Source organism: Canis lupus, chromosome 18, assembly GCF_003254725.2.
Source record: "Canis lupus dingo isolate Sandy chromosome 18, ASM325472v2, whole genome shotgun sequence".
NCBI lineage: Eukaryota > Metazoa > Chordata > Mammalia > Carnivora > Canidae > Canis > Canis lupus.
Window position 1 is genome coordinate 49,407,024 of NC_064260.1, and position 21,001 is coordinate 49,428,024.

At 51.9% G+C, this 21,001-nt stretch overlaps 1 protein-coding gene across 3 annotated transcripts in view; it reads right to left on the bottom strand.

Moving 5' to 3' along the window:
• The window catches only part of LRP5 (LDL receptor related protein 5), a 107,018-nt gene that overhangs the window by 29,207 nt on the left and 56,810 nt on the right, over positions 1-21,001 (bottom strand). For all 3 annotated transcript variants that reach the window (XR_007403697.1, XM_025445771.3, XM_025445770.3), the window contains exons 6-11: positions 19,898-20,294; positions 18,330-18,501; positions 8,089-8,305; positions 5,346-5,635; positions 3,528-3,754; positions 2,180-2,364 (exon numbers count right to left, since the gene is read on the bottom strand). Coding sequence is in view for 2 of the 3 variants with exons in the window: in XM_025445771.3 (XP_025301556.1) it covers positions 2,180-2,364; positions 3,528-3,754; positions 5,346-5,635; positions 8,089-8,305; positions 18,330-18,501; positions 19,898-20,294 (1,488 nt within the window). In the remaining variant the exon portion in view is untranslated. The remainder of the gene's footprint in view (positions 1-2,179; positions 2,365-3,527; positions 3,755-5,345; positions 5,636-8,088; positions 8,306-18,329; positions 18,502-19,897; positions 20,295-21,001) is intronic.

Consider the following 21,001-nt stretch of genomic DNA (forward strand, 5'->3'; position numbering starts at 1 on the left):
TTTTGATTTGTATTTCCCTGATGGCAAGTGATGCAGAGCATTTGCTCATGTGCTTGTTGGCCATGTCTATGTCTTCCTCTGTGAGATTTCTCTTCATGTCTTTTGCCCATTTCATGATTGTATTAAACTCAACACCAAAGAAACAAACAATCCAATCATGAAATGGGCAAAAAGACATGAAGAGTGTCTGACTCTTGATTTCGGCTCAGGTCATGATCTCAGAGTTGTGGGATCAAGCCTGGTGTTGGCCTCTGCACTCAGCAGGGAGTCTGCTTGAGAATCTGTCTCCCTCGTCCTCTGCCCCTCCCCCAGCTCGTGCATTTTCTCTCAAATAAATAAATCTTTAAAAACTTTTAAATTAATTAAAAGAGTGGCTGGCTTAGTCCATGGAGCATGGTCACAGGTTTGGGCTCCATATTGGGGGTAGAGACTACTTAAAATCTTTACAAAATCAATTAAAGGGCAGCCCGGGTGGCTCAGCGGTTTAGTGCGGCCTTCAGCCCAGGACATGATCCTAGAGACCTGGGATCAAGTCCCACATTGGGCTCCCTGCATGGAGCCTGCTTCTCCCTCTACCTGTGTGTCTGCCTCTCTCTCTCTCTCTCTCTCTCATAAATAAGTAAATAAGTAAATAAATAAATAAATAAATCTTTAAAAAAATCAATTAAAAATTTTGAGACTAGAAAAAAATATGCTGACATGTCAATATTGATTATCACAGGGTGATAAAAATTATGAATAACTACTTTTTCTTTCTGTGCTTCTGTGTTTTCAGAAATGCCCTATGTTGATTATTTTACCATTAGGAACAAACCAGCTATTACATAAAGATGCTCCCAAACTGCCTCCACGTGCCCCTGGGTCCTGCACCAGGAGCAGGTTCCCAACAACCGTCATCAGGGAGAAGTGCTTTCACCCTGACTGCTTCATTCAATTCTCCCCATGGCAGCTATGGGAGGAAAGTGCCATCAGTATCAAGGAACCGAGGCCCAGGAAGGTTAAGTAACGTGGTTGAAGTCACACAGTAAAAGGCACGGCCAGGACTGCAACCTGACAGTGAGGCCCCCAGTGCAGGAATGTCTGCGGTGTTAAATAGAGAGTGTGCAACAGCAGTGATAGGCAGGCCTGCGGCACGGGCCCACCCTCGGTCTGCAGGGCTGTGCAATTTTCAGGGGCTCCTGCAGATTTCCACCCAAGTATGTCTACCCCCCCACCCCAGGGCAATCAGTGAGCTTCCTTATTTCAGGCAACCCCTGCTGTTCAGTGATGGGTTCCTCATCAGGCACCAGCCTCTTGTAATTCACTGTGGGGCTGGGGTGGCTGTCTCAAAGACACCTTCAAACCTTGCCATCAGCCTCAGAAACCTGGACAGTCAGCATTCAGGGTGGCTGCAGCCTGCCCTGAGCAGAAACCAGGACACTGGGGTTCTAGCTCTGGTTCTGCTCACACAGTACCTGGCATAAGCCTCTCAACCAGCCTATGCCTCTGTTTTCTTACCTGCAAAATGGGTACAACCACACTCATCACAGGGGAGCAGCATCAGTGATCAGAAAATTAAATTCTCTCTATCACACAGGGCAGCCCTATCACCCGGTGCATCACTGGAGACAGCTAACACAACCACTCCCCTCCAGCTGTACAGAGTCTAGACTTGTGTGCCCTGCCCCTGCTGGCAGGTGACTTGGAATAAGGTATTTTTCTCTTTTTACCTAATCCCAGGATGTTGGGGGTGGCCTGTGAGGGGTCCCACAATAATGCCCAGCACATGGTAGGTGCCCAGGATCATATGGAGATTATGTGTGTAGCCCTGGAATCTGAGCAATGCTCTGCGACCTCAGAGAAATCCAGTGACCTCCCTGGGCCCTAGCTTCTCCATCAGTGAAAACCTACACCATGTTAGGGTCCTGGCCCAGGGCTTAGCTGGGCCCCAGCTCTTGTAGGTGTGCAGAAACAGCTGTCACCAAGGCTTTGGCCGACATGCCTAGAGCAATGGCACAGGGTGGAAGGGGACAGCCCCTGGGAGAAGACAAGGCTGGATGGGCAGCCAGGGCTGTGTGCACACTTCCTGTGGGGCCTTGGGACTTGCAAGTCAGAGGGAATGGTGCAGCAGGGGCTGAGAGACAGCCAGTATCTCAGCCGCAGGAGGCCCCAGCCCAGCAGGACCCCACCTGGCTCTCACCCAGCATGTCGGACGACTCGATCATGTTGGTGTCCAGGTCCGTCCAGTAGAGACGCTGGTCAGCGTAGTCGATGGTGAGGTCATTGGCCCGACCCACCTTGTCCACCAGCGTCATGCAGTTGGTCCCATCCATGAAGGCCCGCACGATCCTGGGTTTCCCACCCCACTCAGTCCAGTAGATGTAGCTGGAAGACACAGGGAGGGCAGGGCGGGCTCAGGAGCGTCCACTCATTACAGGGCAGGAGGACACGACCACCACCGTCTCCTCGGCGTGGCCCTCTCCATCCTGGAGAAAGCCACATCGGTGATATCCCTCCAGGAAGTAGGAACAGGGCAACACCCTGGGAGCCGCCCACAACCCTAACATCCCCCAGGTGCATCACTGCAATGCCTCCTACCTCCTGGATTCCCACAACAGTTCACCTGCAGGGTAAGTGCGAATATATCTGTTTACAGACACAAGCCGGGTGCTCAGCTGGAGTGACCATGTAATAGAATGCCCAGGTGAGATAAGCTGGACAGGATGCCAGGGTGACGGGGAAGCCAGGATGAATGTGGGCAAATCAAGATATACAAGATATCCCCTTACTCAAAGAGGGCAGAAGATAAGAATCTGAGGCCAGTGAGCACTACCGGGCCAGGATCCAAACTCAGCTTTCCTGCTTCCAACGGGTCCTCTTTCTTTGTTCTTCAGCAGCTCCAAAAAAAGGAACCCCGTTCCAGAATTGTGTGCATTTTCCTTGCCTTTTGACTAAAACTCGGCCTTTCCCTCTACTCTGCCATCCTAAAATCTTCCTTTCCTAACTAGTTGCCTGCAAAGGCAGGGCTTAGGAAAAGCTGTACACATCACTGATGTTAGGGAGCAAGCGCTGTGTCTGTGGCACAGAAAGCTCTGGTGCAGAGGAGACTCCACCCTGGCCCCTCTGGACACCCTGCCCAGGGCAGGGCCCCCTGGCCACCTACAGATAAAAGCAGGTACCTGGCAAAGCAGGTGACACCCTGCCTAAGAGGCCTGTGAGGAGCCCTTTCTGAGCACTCTGGAATCCAAGTGGGGCGAGGAAGGAGCCCAGCTCTGCTCTCCCCAGTTATGTGACCCTCAGGAAGTCACTCAGCTTCCCTGAGCCTCAGTTTCCACATCTGTGAAATAAACTAGATTCTTCCTCAGGTCCCGCTGGCCCCAGCCACCTCAAAGCTAGTGGTGGTCACCAGGGCTAGTAGTGGTCACTAGGGCGCTAATCACAGAGTGCCAGCTGGGCAGCCACCCCCCTCGGCCTAGGGTCGTCATACACTGGCTGATGTACAGAAGTGGGAGGGGGGCAGGGACACGTATGACAAAAACAGCTCTTACCCTTGGGTGGGGTCCAGGGCCAGTGACCTTGGGTTGTCCAAGTCCCTCCACACGAGGACCTGCCGGAACTGTCCATCCAACCGGGCCACTTCGATCCTGTTGGTCCCAGTGTCTGCCCAATAGAGGTTCTTGCCCACCCAGTCAACGGCCATGCCTTCCGGGTAGTCGAGGCCAAACTCAATCACGTGCTCCACGGAGCTCCCGTTCATGAAAGCTCGGCTGATGGTCTGGGAGCAGGGGGCAGGGGCCACGGGTTAGGAGTCAGCATTTCTGCAGACCTCTAACCACAAGATGCTCGGTCACTTGGAGCAGCTACTGACCACATCTGGGGCCAGATCGCCAACATTTGACAGTTTTTTTAAAAAATGCTTGATATACAGCAAGACACACTTTTTTAGGAGAAAAATGACTTGGCAAGAGTTAAGCACTTATATTTATATATGTATATCACATAGAGATAAGTCTTTTCATCCAGTAATCCGTGATGTGAAGTTTTATCCAAGGGAATAAAAATGCAAAAGATGAGACACTACTAAAGCAACACAGAGGTGCTCATGACCATGATAAGGTTTAGAGCGGGGGAGACTGGAAGAGAACGGTTACACAAAATGGGGAATATCTGTGCAGTGGAACACTTCACACATCTAAAGACTTGTATTAAAGAGTTTGTAACAGGGGCCCCTGGGTGGCTCAGTCAGTTAAGCGTCTGCCTTTGGCTCAGGTTGTGATCCTGGGGTCCTCGGATCAAGCCCCTGGTCAGGCTCCCTGCTCAGCAGACACCTGCTTCTCCCTTTGCCCCTCCCCCTCCCCCTGCTCACTCATGCGCATGCTCTCTCTCTCTCTCAAATAAATAAATAAATCTTTTAAAAAAAGAAAAAGAAAAAGAAAAAGAGTTCCTAACAGCTTAATCAATTACCTCTTATAATGTTAAGTTAAAAAAAAAAAAAATGAGGATACAGAATCCTCTATAGCACCTACTGGTGAATGTCAGGAACATTAACATCAGAACTACCCTAAAATGCTGGCTGGGGGGTTATGAGTGAATCTCATTTTTTTATTTTAATTTTCTTCTGCATACTTTTCTATTGCTCTCTTTCTCTAGTGAGCTCCCATGAGTTTTAGAATCAGAAAGATTGGAGAGCTGTGTAATATAATCGATAGAATAAAAGATCAAGGGCCACGCAGAAATGTTGCAACTACCCAACCTAGTGGCACAAATGCAGCTGTAAACAACCCATAAACAAATGGGCATCGCTGTGTTCTAATAAAACTTTATTTACAAAACCAGGAGGCCAGCCCGGGAACAAGTTTGCCAAATCCTGCTTTACAAGATGAAAAGGCCCTTCCACGTGTTCACATATATTCACACCATGCATAAAGATAGCATTTGCTAAGCAGGTGGGCACCTGCTGAGGGTGTGAATCCAAAGACAGTGTCAACTTACCACAAACGTTTCACAGATACACAGTCTAGAAAAGCCCATCTGTGTGTCTACTGGATCTGCTTGTTACAATTGTTCACGTTAGTTTATTAAAAGAGCTCACTAATACTTTGTCATAGATCAAATTACAATAAATATTACAGCTCTTTTTAAAAAAATTTTTTAATAGGCTCCATGCTGGGCATGGAGCCCAATGTGGGGCTTGAACTCACAACCCTGAGATAAGACCTGAGCTTAGATCAAGAGTCAGACACCTAACCGACTAAGCCACCCAGGCACCCCTAAATATTACAGCTCTTTTAAAAAGAACGTAAACGCCTTTGAGGTGGTGCTGTCACAGGCAAAGCTGCATGCATAGGATACTTGGCAGACTGTACCTTCAGGCTGACATCCGTCCAGTAGATGTGATTGTTGGACACATCAAAGTCTAGCGCGGAGGCCTCCTTGACGCCCGTGAGTGGGATGGCCACGTCATTGTTGTTGGTCTCAAGGGAGATCCTGTGGATGGCAGCTCTGCTGGTGAACACCAGGAAGGCCTCAGGGACGATGCAGGTCTTCATGTCACTCAGTAGCTCTAGGCCGATGGGGCAGCCGCACTTGGTCGCGTGAGGCGTAAAGAAGCAGAGGTGGCTGCACCCCCCATTCTTGTCCGCACACGGGTTGGTTCCTGGAAGTAAGCATACTAGCTCTAAACCTTGGCAGTCCAGCAGAGAGAGGCGTGCATCGATCCACAGTCACGCACGGCTTTGCCTCAGCCGCACATCACATGAGGATACCAGTGGGGATGATGGAAACCGAGGTCCTCCCCCAGTACAGGGAAGGGCAGTGGCAATGACAAAGTGGTAGCTCTGGGCCCAGTGCGACCCAGTGCATCTGAACTCACTCTGTCTGCCCAGCAGCCTGGGAGGTGGGAGCCATTCCCACCCTTTTTCCAGTCTCGAAAACTGAAGCTCAGAGAGTCTGATGAAGGTGACGTAGGCAGGAAGTAGCACAGATGTAAGAATGTCACATGACAGGACAAGTCACACACCCCCAACCTCACCCCAGGCCTGGACTCCAGGCCTGCTGTTTGGACTGACCACCCGCATGGCCCATCCACTGCACCAGTTCTCTGCAGCCTCACAAACCCAGATTCACCCAGGACCACCAAAGGGGTCTCTTCTTTATTAAAGCAGAGTACTTAGGGTGTTCATTTATTTTTGGCCAGCCTGTTAATCTCACTTACCTACTGAGGTGCTATTAAAATTGGCTTTAATTTAGTGTTAAGTATTTCAGCTAAAAAAAGAATCCTTTTCCCCATCTCTCTCAGGAAATCCTGAGATGAGAGAGAGAGATGAACCCAATTTCTCAACTTTAAAGCACACCCGACAGACACATCTTTTTTCTCCTGTCGGTTTTACTTTTTTTTTTTTTTTTTTAAATTTTTATTTATTTATGATAGGCACACAGTGAGAGGTGAGAGAGAGAGAGGCAGAGACACAGGCAGAGGGAGAAGCAGGTTCCATGCACCGGGAGCCCGATGTGGGATTCAATCCCGGGTCTCCAGGATTGTGCCCTGGGCCAAAGGCAGGCGCCAAACCGCTGCGCCACCCAGGGATCCCTCGGTTTTACTTTTTGTTTTTTTTTTAAACAATAACTCACAGACAGGCCTCGCCTTCCATGGTAGATAATCAACATGTTCTGAAAGGCGACTGTTAAACTAAGTTTATCAGTCAGTCCCATCACCTCTTTATCAGGAACCTAGGTCACTGGAAGGGAAGGCCCATCCCAGTGACACAGAAGCACCAGCTGCTCTCGGGTCACCCCACACCACCTCACTCCTAGGCCTTTGCTCAGCTGCCCCTCTGCCAGGCAAACCTTGCCCCCACCTGCTCTCTGAATTCTAAGCTCAAGTGACCTCCCTTATGCTTTTTTTTTTTTTTAAGATTTTATTTATTTATTTGAGAGAAAGAGCAAGAGAGCACAAGCAGGGGGAACTGCAGAGGGAGAGGGAGAAGCAGACTCTCTGTTGAACAGGGAGCCCAACCCAGGGCTTGATCCTAGAACCTTGGGATCGTGACCTGGGCCAAAGGCAGACACTTAAACAACTGAGCCACCCAGGCACCCCTAGTGTCCCAGCTACAGTCACTGCCTGGCAGTAGAGCTAAGGAGTGTCTCACCCTCTAGACCATGAGCTACTTGAGGACAAGCTCTGCATCCTCTCTGCTCATTCATTCATTATTCATTCATTCATCCAGCAAAGGTCTGTTGAGTACCTCTGACATGCAGGTACTGTACTAGGTGCAGAGACCTCAGGTGGGAACAGAGGCCCTGCCCACATGGAGCCCATAGCCCTGCTTCCAAACTCCCCCTACCACACCTGGATGCTACTGTCTCCAGTGTAGCCTAATGACTTGCATTTGGAATCCTTTTTCATAAAGAGACAAATCATGTAAAGGGAACCTTTTGCAGATCCTGGCTTTCAGATAAAAGGTGTGTATTTGGGGCACCTGGGTGGCTGAGTTGGTCAAGGGTCTGACTTCAGCTTGGGTCATGATCTCGGGGTCCTGAGATCAGGTTCCACACTGGGCTCCATGCTCAGTAGGTAGTCGGCTTCTCCTTCTACCTCTGTCCCTCCCTCCCCTTAGGCTCTCTCTCTCTCTCAAATGAATAAATAAAATCTTAAAAAAAAAAAAAAAAAGGCATGTATTTGAAGGTCCAGCCTGGCCACTGTGGCTGCCCCGCAGGGAGGAGGCTGAGGCAGACTTGGGTGAGTCCTGAGCTCAGCCAAACATCAGCCATTCCTTCCAGTGTAAATGGGGCAATACTATAATTAGCGCACAGGGTTGCTTCAGGCACAAAGGCACTTAGCCAGAGCCTGGCACACAGCAGGCACTTAATAAACATTAGCTATTATTATAATAATTATCACCAGCAGTGCCTGTCCACAACCAGTAGCGAGTCAACATTCCTGGCCGAGGTACCATGTGTATTCCCACTTGTCCTTAACCAGGTACTGCCATATCCTGTCCTGCCAGTTTCCAGGGTGAGCGCCTGTGTGAAGGGCCGCCCCGAGCCCACAGCCCCTTTCTGGTGCCAGTCGGCGTGGCTCACCCGTGGCTGGAGGCCCAATAGACTCACCAACAACCTTGGCCACGTTCACGGCCTTGAGCCCCATCAGGTCGGGCAGCTGGTCGATGATGACATCGCGGCTGGCCTTGACCTTGTGCACGCGCTCAATACTGCGCCGCTGCCAGTCAGTCCAGTAGATGAAGTCCCCCAGGAGCGTGAACCCAAAAATGTGTGGTAGCTTGTCCTCTAGGAGAGTCCGCCTCTTTGTCCCATCAACGTTGATCACCTGCAGGACGGCAGACACAGGTATGAAGCAGCCTCGGTCCTGAGCCAGAAGGAAGTGGGCTCAGCTAGTGGGGTGCACAGCTCTGTCTGCAGCCTGCGAGGCTACGATACAAAGCCAAGGGCTGTGGCTCACTGGCAGCTGGACGGATGACATCTTCCGAGCTGCGGCTGGCTCGGGGCTCTCCCTGCAGCCTCCCCTACCTGGGTACTGACACTGTGCTGAAAGGGCCAGGCGGGGCAGATGGGCATCTCCACCCTTCCTGTTGCTGACTGCCGGACAATGGCCACCTGCAGTCCCAAGGCATGGGACTCAGACCCGGGGCAGCCTCTGATAGCAACGTCTGCCTGCATGCAGCACCAGAAGGCATCAAATCACACTCTTGGTACACACTTGCATTTCCGGAGGCTGGCCTGTGAACATGCCGTGGGCCCTGGGCCAGACCTCCCACTGGCCTGGGGACCAAGGTCGTGCTTGGTCAGGACCAAATGAACTCTGAGGGCACTTCTGGCCCTTAGCCTGAGCCCGTAACTCTAAGACGCTTTCCACCCCCCACACGCCAGTGGTCATTTATTCTGAGATAGAAAAGCTAAGTCTTCTTGAAGAATCAGTGCTGATGAAAAGCATTAACCACAAAAGCCACAAAGGAGAAAACTGCTGTCAGACATCAAAACGCCTTAACCAACTGAAACACACAAACGGGGTAAGATGGGATTCTGATGACAGATGATCCTGTAGCAGCTTCTGTTGAAAGGAAGACTCGATAAAACACAACATCGAGATTCTCAGGCTCTCGGGCCAGGATGAAAGCGACATGACGAGTCCCAACAGGCCTCCTGCAGCCAGATTATGTTTCCAGCCCGTCAGAAAAGCGACAGACCCTCTGCTTTGCAGGTGGTGAGAACAGAAGACAGATAAAATTCATGCCGAACAGAAGAGGCTTGGGTCCTCTGCTGTAGGACAGCATAGGACAAAACTGCTAGGTCAGCTGGGAGGGGTGGGCAGCTCTGGGCTGACCCAGCAAGCCCCCACACCCCAAGGACCTGAGTTTGCCCACCTGTAACTGAGAGGAGCAGCTGATGTCATCCAGGAAACTTCACCAAAGACAGAACACCACCCAGGCCCCAATCTGAGGCAATTCAGCCAGCAATGGGGGGCCCTGGCCCAGGTATGGGTCCTGAAAGCAGCTCCCCACGCAGGTGTGGTTCCAACACACAGCCCAGGTGAGAACACTGGATTAGGGGATGCCCTTGGACGGTGAGCCGGGGAGCTGCCAGCCTCACCCGGAGGGAGGAGCTCAGGTTGTACCAATTTCTGTGAGGATCTGGGCACTATCCCGGCCGGCCCCTCTGGCTAGCAGTAAATGGCAGGTGACAGACCACCTCTGCAAACGGCTTGGGCACTGGCTCCCATTCTATCCCCCTGCCAACGGGAAGGCACATAAAGATGAAAACTAGAACACAAGGAATTCCTCAGAGGACACTCAGCACAAAACTTGTCCCCGGGAGGGGTCACATTGGGGCTCATGGCCATGGAGGTGAGGCTGGGAGGAGAGAAAGACAGTGTGTCCAGGAACACGTCTCGTCAGGGCAGGGATCAAGCGAGGCCTGGGGACTCCTGCTCCCCCCTCGGCTCAGGATAACTGGGGGGGTGGTCAGAGGGTGGTCTGTACATGTAACCGTATACAAAGAAAATTGTCCACATCTAGAAAAAAGATTCAGCTTTAATACACCAAAATGTCAATATCATCTCTGTATGAGATTTTCCTCTTCCTTCACTATTTCCATATTTTCTCAATTTCCTTTAATAGCTGAATTCCAGACATAAATAAATACACATTTCTATTGAACTGAGAAAAGGAAGTACCTTTTTCCTGGCTCAGGAACAATGAGAATGAGTCCACGGAGGACATGGGGCCAACGGGGGAGGGTGGGAGGGTGGCCAGCATCACCTCCTCTCTCCACCCCTGCCCCCTCCTTGCTGCCCACCTGTGCTGGTCACCTTCCACCAATTAGAGAACCCACGAAGCTCCCATGGGAACCCATGGGCTCTCCATCAAGACTCTTAACACTTGAGAAAAATAAATGAGCCCAAAGTGGTTTTCTTTTTTCTTTTTCTTTTAAAGATTTTATTTATTTCAGAGAGAGAGAGAGAGAATAGGGAGCAGGGAGCAGAGGGAGATGGAGAAGCAGACTCTCTGCTGAGCTGGAAGCCCTACATTGGACTCTATCCCAGGACCCCAAGATCATGATCTGAGCCAAAGGCAGACACTTAACTGACCGAGCCACTCAGGCACCCCCCAAAATGGTTTCCTATGGCAGCTTTTAGCACCTCTTGAGCAAATCCAGCCCATCTGTAAAAGTAACTCTGCTGGACCGGGCCTTTCCTCAGTCCTGGAGCACTAGTGGGGCCTGTCTACAGGGAGCACACATATTTCAACATTCCAGCTTTCCTAGAGCCCTGAGAAGAGCCAAGAGTAAGGAGACAAGACCCAGGGCACATATCCTTCTGACCCCTGAGGGGATAACACATCCAAAAAGAATTCAGCAATAACAGAATAAAATCTAAACATCCAAGAATGTTGGAGCCAACGGGAGAGCATGGGAGACAGACTTTCCAGGTCAGGAGCTGGCAAACTTTTCCTGCAGCAGATCATAAATATTTCCAGCTTGGTGGCCATATGGTCCTTTCAGCGCAAGAGCAACCACAGACAGCGTATGTAAGTGAACAAGCAGGGCTATGCTCCAACAGAACATCATTTGTGCAAAACAAAACAAAACAAAATTTTGTGGATCATGAAATTCGAATGTCATGTAATTTATACACATCATGAAATACTACTTTTCATTTTTTTCCAATCATTTGAAAGTTTAAGAATTTAAGAGTGGTACAAAAACAGGCAATTGGGTCACAGGCTATAGATTCTAACCCCTGTTCTAGAACAGAAACACCTGTGCATTTGATCCTCAGGAAAGGAACCACCTCTCCAAGAACTTATGCCAAAGGCGATCACATCAGATGCCGAACATGCCCAGAGTCTTGCTCTCTCTGACCTCTGGCTTCTGTCCTCTTGGCTTGGCCGACTCTGCACTCCATGCCCAGATCTGGGGTCAGAGAGGGGGTGGCTGAGACGTGGGACAAGCAGAGCAGATGCCTACAGATCCAAAAGAAGCCCACTCTCAGCTGAGCTTTGAGCGGCTGAACCCACGGGGGTCTGGAGGGAGGCCCACACAATGGTGGACCCCAGAAAGTCACCATGCAAAGAGATACGAGACCAAGACCAACCCTTTGAAAATACATTTTTAAAGGGAAAAAGACTTCTGTTTTTTGATGCAGTAATTGTCACAGTTGGGGATGCCTGGGTGGATCAGCAGTTGAGCACCTGCCTTCAGCCAAGGGCGTGATACTGGCGTCCCAGGATCAAGTCCCACATCGGGCTCCCTGCATGGAGCCTGCTTCTCTCTCTATGTATGTCTCTGCCTTTCTCTATCTCTATGTGTCTCTCATGAATAAATAAATAAAATCTTTAAAAAAATAATTATCACAGTTGGACATAAGCATCAAATTAAAACTGCCCTGGTTATTTTGTTCTACATAATAAAAAAGATCTTAAACACACACTTGCATGCACATGCGCAGGGCTCATGTTCTAATGTCCTCCCTGGGGACGAAGGACACACAGCCATCAGGCCTCGCAACCATTACTCTTGTGCCAAGTATTTACTCTGGGCATACCAGAAATCCCCTCCATTGACCTAGGACATGTGAGGAACAGGGACATAGATATATTTTTAGTTTCTCAGGCTGTGACTTATCCTCAGCCCACCCACCAGCCAGCCCCACCAGGTGTGTGGATCAGATCCTCGGATCCTCCATCTGAGAGCCTACCCCAATGGCAGATGTCAAGGGCAGGAGATGCAAGCTCCCACTGTCCTGGCCAGAGTGAGACAGCAGGGTGCCTCAAAGAGCCCAGATGATCTACGGGGGTTGGGGTGGGGGCCCCAGCAGGTCCACCGTAAGCCCACACACTGGTGATATTTCCTGCCGCAGGGAGCCTGGGTTGGCCTGCAAGACCTCTGCTTGGTCTGTCTTGGAGTCCAGACAATCCAGAGGGAAACAGCTGAGGAGGAAGCTTTAGAAAGACAGCTCAAGACTTCAAAGGGGCAAGACCAGTCCCAGTTTTGATTCAGTAACAGCTGAAACCACCCTCTGTGGACATGTATTGCGGTGTGTGTGTCTGGCTGTTTAAATGCTTTGCCTGTTTGAGCGTCGCTCATGGGCACAATTCCTCCCTCTACTCTAGAAACAGAGGCAACAGAATCTGCACAAATAAGGCAGAGAAGACAGGGCTTCAGAACAAACGCGGCTGGAAACACAGCTGAGGCGCCGTCAGGGGAGCCTGGATGTCACCCCCCAACCACGGTGCCCCATCGCCTCTCCTCAGCATCCTTCTAGAGCACGGCCCGCCTCCAACGTGCTACAGCTGTCAGGTCACCCCGTGTCCATCTCCCCTCTAGAACATCTGCCCCACCAGGGCACAGGGCTGTCCCTTGGTGCTCCTCCAGCACGAGGCAGTGTCTGTGGATGCTGGAGAATGAATAGGGGTGTGGAGGGGTTGGGGGGCATGTCGAGAGCTCTGTTCAGGGGCCTGCTGAGCAGCCGTGGGAAAGGGGGACCTGCTCAGAGGGGGACAAGAGGAGGGGGCCCAGCAAGGGGCAAGTGGGAGCGACAGAGAGTGTGGGAGGGAACAGAGGAGGGCACTCCCGATACAGACCCGGTGTGTCTTGAGTCTCCACCCATGGTCAGCACGGAGACCCTGACTCAAGCTGGGCCCAACAGAGCTCCCGTCTGCTTTGGGAGACAAGGCTTGCTCACAAACTAGGGAAGGGGTGAAAATAATGATGCTGATCAACTGGGTGATGGGCACTGAGGAGGGCCCATGATGTGATGAGCACTGGGTGTTATACTCTATGTTGGCAAATTGAATTTAAATGAAATTTTAAAAAATTAATAATGACAATGCAGATGATCTGGTGACTAAGCCAGAGCATGGGCACTGGACGGGTTTCAAAGGTGCTGCGGCTTCCAGTTGTGAAGAGCCGTCCCCACGCCTGAGACCTGGGGGCGGCCGGGACAGGTGCAGCTGCCTGGGGGAGGCCCCACGCGGGGCTGTCACGAGCCTGGTGTCTGCCAAGCAGCATGGACAGAGGGAGAAAGGACGTGGCATCTGCCAAAAAGAGAGAGAGAAGCGCAGGGCCCCAGTGGCCACTGGTCAGAGCCAGCTTAGGGAGACAGTGAGTCCCAGCTGCTTTCATGAATCAGGCTGACCTTTGGGACACAAGACCTAAGACTGCAGGAGGGGCTCCTCAGCCCCCACCCATCCCACGTGGCTCCAGCCTGCTTGTGCTGGGGGAGGTCGGGGCTGCCTCCCAGTGTAAGCCTGGAGGGAGCGGCCTGAGGCCACCGCCACAGGGGGAGCCACCCTGCGACTCCCATGATGGCAGCTCGCTGGACAGCTGAGGGGCTGCCCCAGGGCTGGCCTGAACCCCATGTCCAGACAGCTGTCACCAACAGGGCCAGCAATTTGGCCTGTTCTGTAAGATGCATCTACGTGCCACTAATGCCATCCAGATGCAACCCTGTTTCACACGTCCGGCCTTTCCAGACCTTCACTCTCCTGGTTAGCCACAGCTGCTCTATGAAGTCCTTCTTGAGGGCCCGGTGGGCAGAACACAGGAGACTGATCACCTCTTCAAAGGAAAAGCCAGTTTATCACCATCTAAAGTACCTTTCTTCCAGTGCCTTCTCTCTGCATTCAGAGCCAGGCCATGCACACAATGAGGCCGCATGGAATCCGTTCTCCCCGTCAAAGGCAGCCGCATGAGGTAAGCCCAAGGCCAGTGCTGGGGCTCCTTAGCATCTGGCCTGGCCATTCCATTGTCACTGGGCATAATTTCTTGGAGACATTACCACGGCCAGAAGCATGTCCTGTTGCTGACCTAACCTGGTTTCTGCCTCCCCTGACCACCCCTCCCACCTGGAAACTGAAAAGTAAACACAGCCCCTGGTTCCTCAGCTGTTCCCCCTGAAGCCCTCAGGATCCTCTGTGACCTCTGGCAGGGGCTTCTGCACCCAAGCTGGTGGCCTGATCCAAAGATCTGTCCTGAGGGGCACACCAGAGGAACATCTATTGGGCATACCTGCCAAGGTGGCCACAGCACTGGGAACAACGCTGGCACTCACCAGGTGTTCGTGGCAAACCCTGGGACCTGAGAGTAAGGAGTTCACAGCAGGAACATGCAGACACGTCCCCTAGCATGGTTGGGCCACCTCCAAAACATTCACCCCTGTGTCTGGGGTATTTCACCACTGAAAAGAACACTAGAGCCAGAGGAACCAGCACGACCAGAAAGCACCCGTGACTCACCTGGAGCATCTCCCACTGGCGGGATAAGACTCCCTGAGTTTATGTGGAGGATGGTCTCCATGTCTGTCTGTGCATGTCAGTAGCCTCCCTAGGGGCAGGGGTTGAGGGGTATCCTGCACAAACCCCGCAGCTAGGGTCAGGCCTGGATGTGTGGGAGGCAGCAGCGACAGTTTCCACCGGGGTCAGCATTCCCACAGTGTGTGCCACCAGAGCCACAGCAGGGAAAGAAAGGGACCCTCGATCACACGGTTTGAGAACACTTAACGTGCCTCATCCCCTCAGAGCAGCTCAGCTTATGTGAGCATGTGAAAGGCTCCCACAAGAGGAGTCCTACAGGGAAGTCGCCGCATGTTTCCTGAGTCTGCTTGACCCAAGATTCTCAAACACTTCTAACTCTGCAGCCCTTTCTCTTTATGCTTTCTGGTGATTAGCTCCAAATGGATAGATGTAACAGGCCTGTGGTGCACATTCCTGGTTTGCCGGCGCAGCCACTGCGTAGGCGAAGCCTCTTCCCTCACTCCGGGCCTTCCCTCACCCTCATGCCACTGTGCTGGCACCGTCCTAGTTCCTCCATTGGTTACCCTTGAAACCATGCTCCTACCTCACCCCAGCCTCACGCCTCCTAACTTCCGTCCTTTCTACTTAGTGGTTACCACAAGGGATAACGTTTGGATTCTGAATGGAAGCCTGACAGTGTCTTTGGGTTCTGTCTGTGGATTGAGTCTAAGAGCAGAAAATAAAAAACCACCCACTTGCTATATGACCCCGAGCAAGGTACCATCCCCCTGGACCTCAGTTCCTGGTCCACAAACAGGGACCTTGTCACATACTATTGTGGGGCGAACACATGAAAGGTGCTGAACATCAGGAAATGCAAATCAAACCCATGAGACACCACAGCCAGCATGGCCACAATGATAAAGGACATGGAATGTTACAGCAGGTGAGGCTATGCTGAGAGTAGAACACACCTACGCTGCTAGCGAGAGTGCCAATCGATGTAGACTGTGGACTAGTCTGACTGTTCCTCAGTAAATCACACATAAAATTCCTACATGACCCAGCAATTCTGCTCCTCAGTACGTACTCAAGAGAATTAACAACAGGCGCTCAAACAAAATGTGCACACAGTGCTCTTCCCAGCACTGCTCACAGCAGCCAAAAGGGGGAAACAACCCAAAAGTCCATCAACAGATGAGTGGATGACCTGTGGTCTGTCCACCCAACCAGTGTTATTCTGCTGTAAAAAGGAGGCGGAGACAGGTGCCACGGCGTGGATGAATCCTGAAGACATCATGCTGCATGAAGAAGCCTGGCACAACAGGCTGTATACTAGATGACATCCGCAACAGGCAACCCCAGAGGGACCAAGATGAGATCTGTGGATGCTAGGGGCTGGGGAGGGGAGACTGGGGACCGGCTGCTTAATGCGTATGGTGTCCCAAGGGATGAAGACATTCTGGAACTAGGTAGCAGTGATGGTTGCTGTGTGCACTGAATGCTCAGCACACTTTAAAATGGTTAAGATGGCCATCGTAGATCACATGTATTTCACCACAGCAGACAACACCCTGCCGTGGAAGCACACAGAGCCATGCCTGTAATGTGTCCAGTGGTGTGAGCTGGACACACGCATCCCCAGCCTGCTCCCAGGGGTGGGTGGGGTCCCTGGAGACGAAGCCTCCTCTGCTGACTGTACCAGAATCAAGGGTCTCAGCTTCAGGCTCAGAGGCTCAAAAGAAACTCCCTTTTGCAACAAGATTGTTTGTAGGGAATGTGACAGGAAATGGCCACTCTGGCAGCAACTTGTTGGGGAGAGGCATCCACCCAACCCTGAGTCCCCTTCACATTCCTGCTCAGAAGCATGGCTGGAAACTCTGAGACACATTGGGATCCTCACTCCCTGCAAGCTGCCTGGTAGGGGGCTCCCCATGAAGCCGAGAGAGGAGAGACAGTGACTCCTAGGTGGTGATGCCGATAAATAGTGATATGACCAGAAACACCAGAATGATGCAAAAGTGACCAGAACCGAGGGAGGCGTCCTCACTGAGGACAGGCATGAATGTTGGGGTCTCCCCTCCACAGTGACAGATCTAGCTACCATATCAAGAGCACCTCAAAAAAAAATACACCCATGAGCAAAAACCAAGTTGCCAAAGAACACATTCAGACACCACTTAAATCAACCATGTAGAATCATTCACAACAAGACTGTTCAGGGGAACACCCATGTAGTCAAAGAAAATGTCTTGGGAATGCAACACCAAATTCAGGACAGTGGTCACCTCTGGCTTCAACTATGTTGATGAGATTTTATGTCTTGAGCTGGGTGGTGGGCATGTGCACATTATTTTTCATTAAGATGTTGTATTTTGAGGGGTACCTGGGTGACTAAGTTTAAGCCCCCAACTCTTGATTTTGGCTCAGGTCATGATCTCAGGATCCTGAGATCAAGCCCTGCATCGGGCTCTGTGCTCAGCGGGGAGTCTGCTTGAGGATTCTCTCTCTCCCCGCCTCTCTCTACACCCCCCACATTCTCTCCCCCTCTCTAAAATAAATTGATTTATGAACTAAAAAAAAAGACTTTTGTGGGACACCTGGGTGGCTCAGTCAGTTGAGCGTCTGCTTTTGGCTCAGGTCATGATCCTCAGGTCCTGGGATCCAGGACCTGCTCAGCAGGGAACCTCCTTCTCCTTCTCCCTCTACCTCTATCTCTGCCTGCCACTCTGCCTACTTGTGCTCTCTCTCTGTCAAATAAATAAAGTCTGTTTTTTTTTTTAAGATTTTTATTTGTTTATTCATGAGATACACAGAGAGGCAGAGACATAGGCAGAGGGAGAGGTAGGTTCCCTGTGAGGAGCCTGATGTGGTACTTGATCCCAGGACCCTGGGATCATGATCCTAGCCAAAGGCAGATGCTCAACCACTAGCCACCGAAGTGCCCAAATAAATAAACTCTTTTAAAAAAAAAGATTTTGTATTTTGAAATAGTCTTAAAATTCACAAGAAGTCACTCAAGTGTCTCCCGTGTGCTCTTCCCCCAGCTTCCCTGGGGTAACACCTCACATCACTACAGTATATCCTATGATGGCATTCACTTGGCTACATATATCCTTAAAGGCCTCTTACATGTCAGAAATGTATCATAATAAATTATTTTATCAAGGATCCTATTTGGTCAAATATCAGAGCACAGAGGTTTAGCTGGTTAAGTGTCCCACTCTTGATTTTGGCTCAGGTCATGATCTCAGGGTCGTGAGATCGAGACCCGTATCAGGCTCTGTGCTAAATGTGGAGACTGCTTAAAATTCTTTTCCTCTCCCTCTCCCCACGGCTTGCACACACACACACACACACACACACACACACACATGCACACATGCATGTTCTCTTTCTCTAAAAAAATTAATAAAATCTTTTAAAAAATAGCAGAGCACAGGCTTCCATCTGATGCCCACCTGGTACACGTGATAGGCCACAGGGGTGGCCAGGCCTGGCTTCTGCCTACAACAGTGCTCCAGGCCTGCCGGGCTCTGCCAGGCTGCACAACCTATCTTAAACAGCTCCAGGAACCAACGCCCACTGGTGGGGATGACTCACCTCAATTTTGTCCGTCTTGGCATCTCCCCAGTACAGCTTTCCTTCCTGCAAGTCCAGGGCCAAACCATTGGGCCAACCGAGGGATGTGTTCACCAGGATGTGCCGCTCCTGCCCATCTAGGTTAGCACACTCGATTTTGGGGTTTTCCCCCCAGTCCGTCCAGTACATGAGGCTGGAGAAGAAGCACATATCTGTTTGGCACTGTCTGTTTAGTCCCGGCTGCAACCCCAGGGCTGAGGACACCTCCCTCCCTGCCCCATGGCAGGTGCTCGAGAAGTGCTGGCTGGTGGACAGATGAGCACCAAGCCCCTAGGCAGGAAGGACCAGGGGCCCCACGGGAGCAGTGGTGCCCACAGTGCAGGCCTAACTACATGGGTCCTTGATTTAGAGGGGGCTGCTGGGACTCATCTCCCGGGCTGTAGGTTGGCAGACAGCAGACACTCTGCTGAGAGAGCCATGAGCTGGCGGGACTGAGCACCAGGATGAGGAAGAAGTAGATAGCCCCCATGTACAAGGCGCAGGCTCCACGGGCAGACAGGCCCAGAACCCTAGTTCTGGCAGCAGGCACCTCAACAGGTCACTGCATGCTCTGAGCCTCAGACCCAGGGAAATGAGAGAAGCAGCTGACATCCAGTGGGTGCTCCGTGGACGGCAGCCAGTTACCACGGTTACTATTACTGGCTTTGCTACTCCCCACAAGGCATGGCTCCCAGGGCTGCCTTCATGGGTTGCCCTCCGTTTTGTCCTTGCAGCTCCTCCTCCAGGCCATCTCTGGGACACTGTCCATATCCTGCACAGAGGGTGGGAGGCCTCCCGGCAGCCCTGGCTCCACCCACCAGGAGCTCCAGCTGTTCTTCCTCCCTCAGGGTCTGCCAGTTTCACATTGTTGGCCATGAACCCCCAGGAAGGGGGCTGCGACCCTGCCCTGAGCTGCTGAAATTCTCAGAAAGGCTCCTACATCCACTCACAAGCTATTGTCACAGAATCCTAAAATGGAAAATTGGAGCCAGGCTGCCAGATCCAATCCCAACCTCCTAGCTATGTGACCTTGGGCAAGTCCCTTAACCTCTCTGGACTTCAGCTTCCTCCACTGTACAACTGCTCTGACCTCATGGGGTGAGAGGAGGAGGTAAAGATTCACTGTGTGTAATGTGTTAAGAAGAGGCCCAGACCATACATAGTAAGGACAAACCGTGATTAGCCTGGAAACCACCCTGGTGGACCGTTCCATGGGAAGGGTGAGGCCCATGGGAAGAAATGACTTACCCAAGCTCAACAGGCCCTCTATACACATGCACAATAGCCTGTGTCAGAGCTCCTCAAAGTCTGGTCCCTGGACCAGCAGCAATAGTATCACCAGGGAGCTCGTGAGAAATTCAAGTTCTCAGGCCCACCCCAGACCTCCAGAATCAGGATTCCGCAAAGAGGGCCCAGCCACCTGCATTTTAACAAGCCCTCCTCCAAAGGATTCTGATGCCAGAGAAAGTTCCAGAACCACTTGTCTCACTTCTGGATGGCCTGGCTCCCAGTCCCCACCAGATGGGAGGTCCACCCACCCCCATCCTTACCCCATCACAGGGTGCAGCACGATGGCACGAGGCTCATCCAGGTCATCGGACACAAGGATCTTGCGGGAGGTGCCATTGAGACGGGTCACCTCGATGCGGTCAGTGCCTGTGTCCGTCCAGTAGAGATTTCGGGCCACCCAGTCAACGGCAATGCCGTCAGGGTCATTGATCTCGGTGTTGACCAGCGTCTGTGCACCCGACCCATCCAGGTAGGCCCTGCGGATGGCCCGCACCTCATCGTCTGTCCAGTAGACATAGCCCTCCAGCGGGTCGTAGTCGATGGCGATGGCGTGCCGGATGTCATCCACCTGCAGCACGATGTCAGTGAAGTCTGGTGTGTCCAGAGAGATCCGCCGCAGGTCCGTCCGCCGGGCCAGCAGCAGCACCTCCTCGGCCCCTGTGGATGCACAAGCAGTGGGGTCAGAGGCCTGCAGCAGGACAGCAGCCTGGGCCTGTGCTGAGACTGGCAGGGAGGGGCTCAGCCAGCCCTCGGGGGCAGAGCTTCCTTGCAACAGCAGGTGACTTTGGGGAACACTTGCCGAGATCTTCCTACGTGGTCACTAGTGCATCCTCGTAAGGGCTCTGTGAGGCCGGCGCAATTTGTACCATCATCTTACAGATGAGACGAGGTAGGCACAGAGAGGTCAAGCAACACAGCCACCTGACTTCAATCACTATGGAAGAACCGCTTCACATGCAGTCCCCCTTCGCCCCTGCCAGCCCCTCTCCTGGCCACAAGCTAGATCCAAATACAAGTCCCACACAGACACTGGGCTCCAGACATCAACTGCCAGCCATACTTCTCAAAGCCCCCCTGGGCCCTGCCTTCCACATGCTCATCCTTCACGGTTCAGTTCAGTTACCACTTCTTCCCTGAGGCCCTACCCCTGCCCCGCTCACCCCCCAGGGCAGCTTCATGCCACCTAAGCACACACATCATTGCAAAGTCCGATTCTTCCCCATGTGGCTCTCTCACTGACAAGGGTGAGCAACTGGGGCCTCGGCCACCCCAGCAGTATTAATATTTTGATTGTGTCCTGGACCCTCCCTGCTGGGATTTGTCAGAACTTCCAGGACAAACAACACAGGGAAGCTCACAGTGCT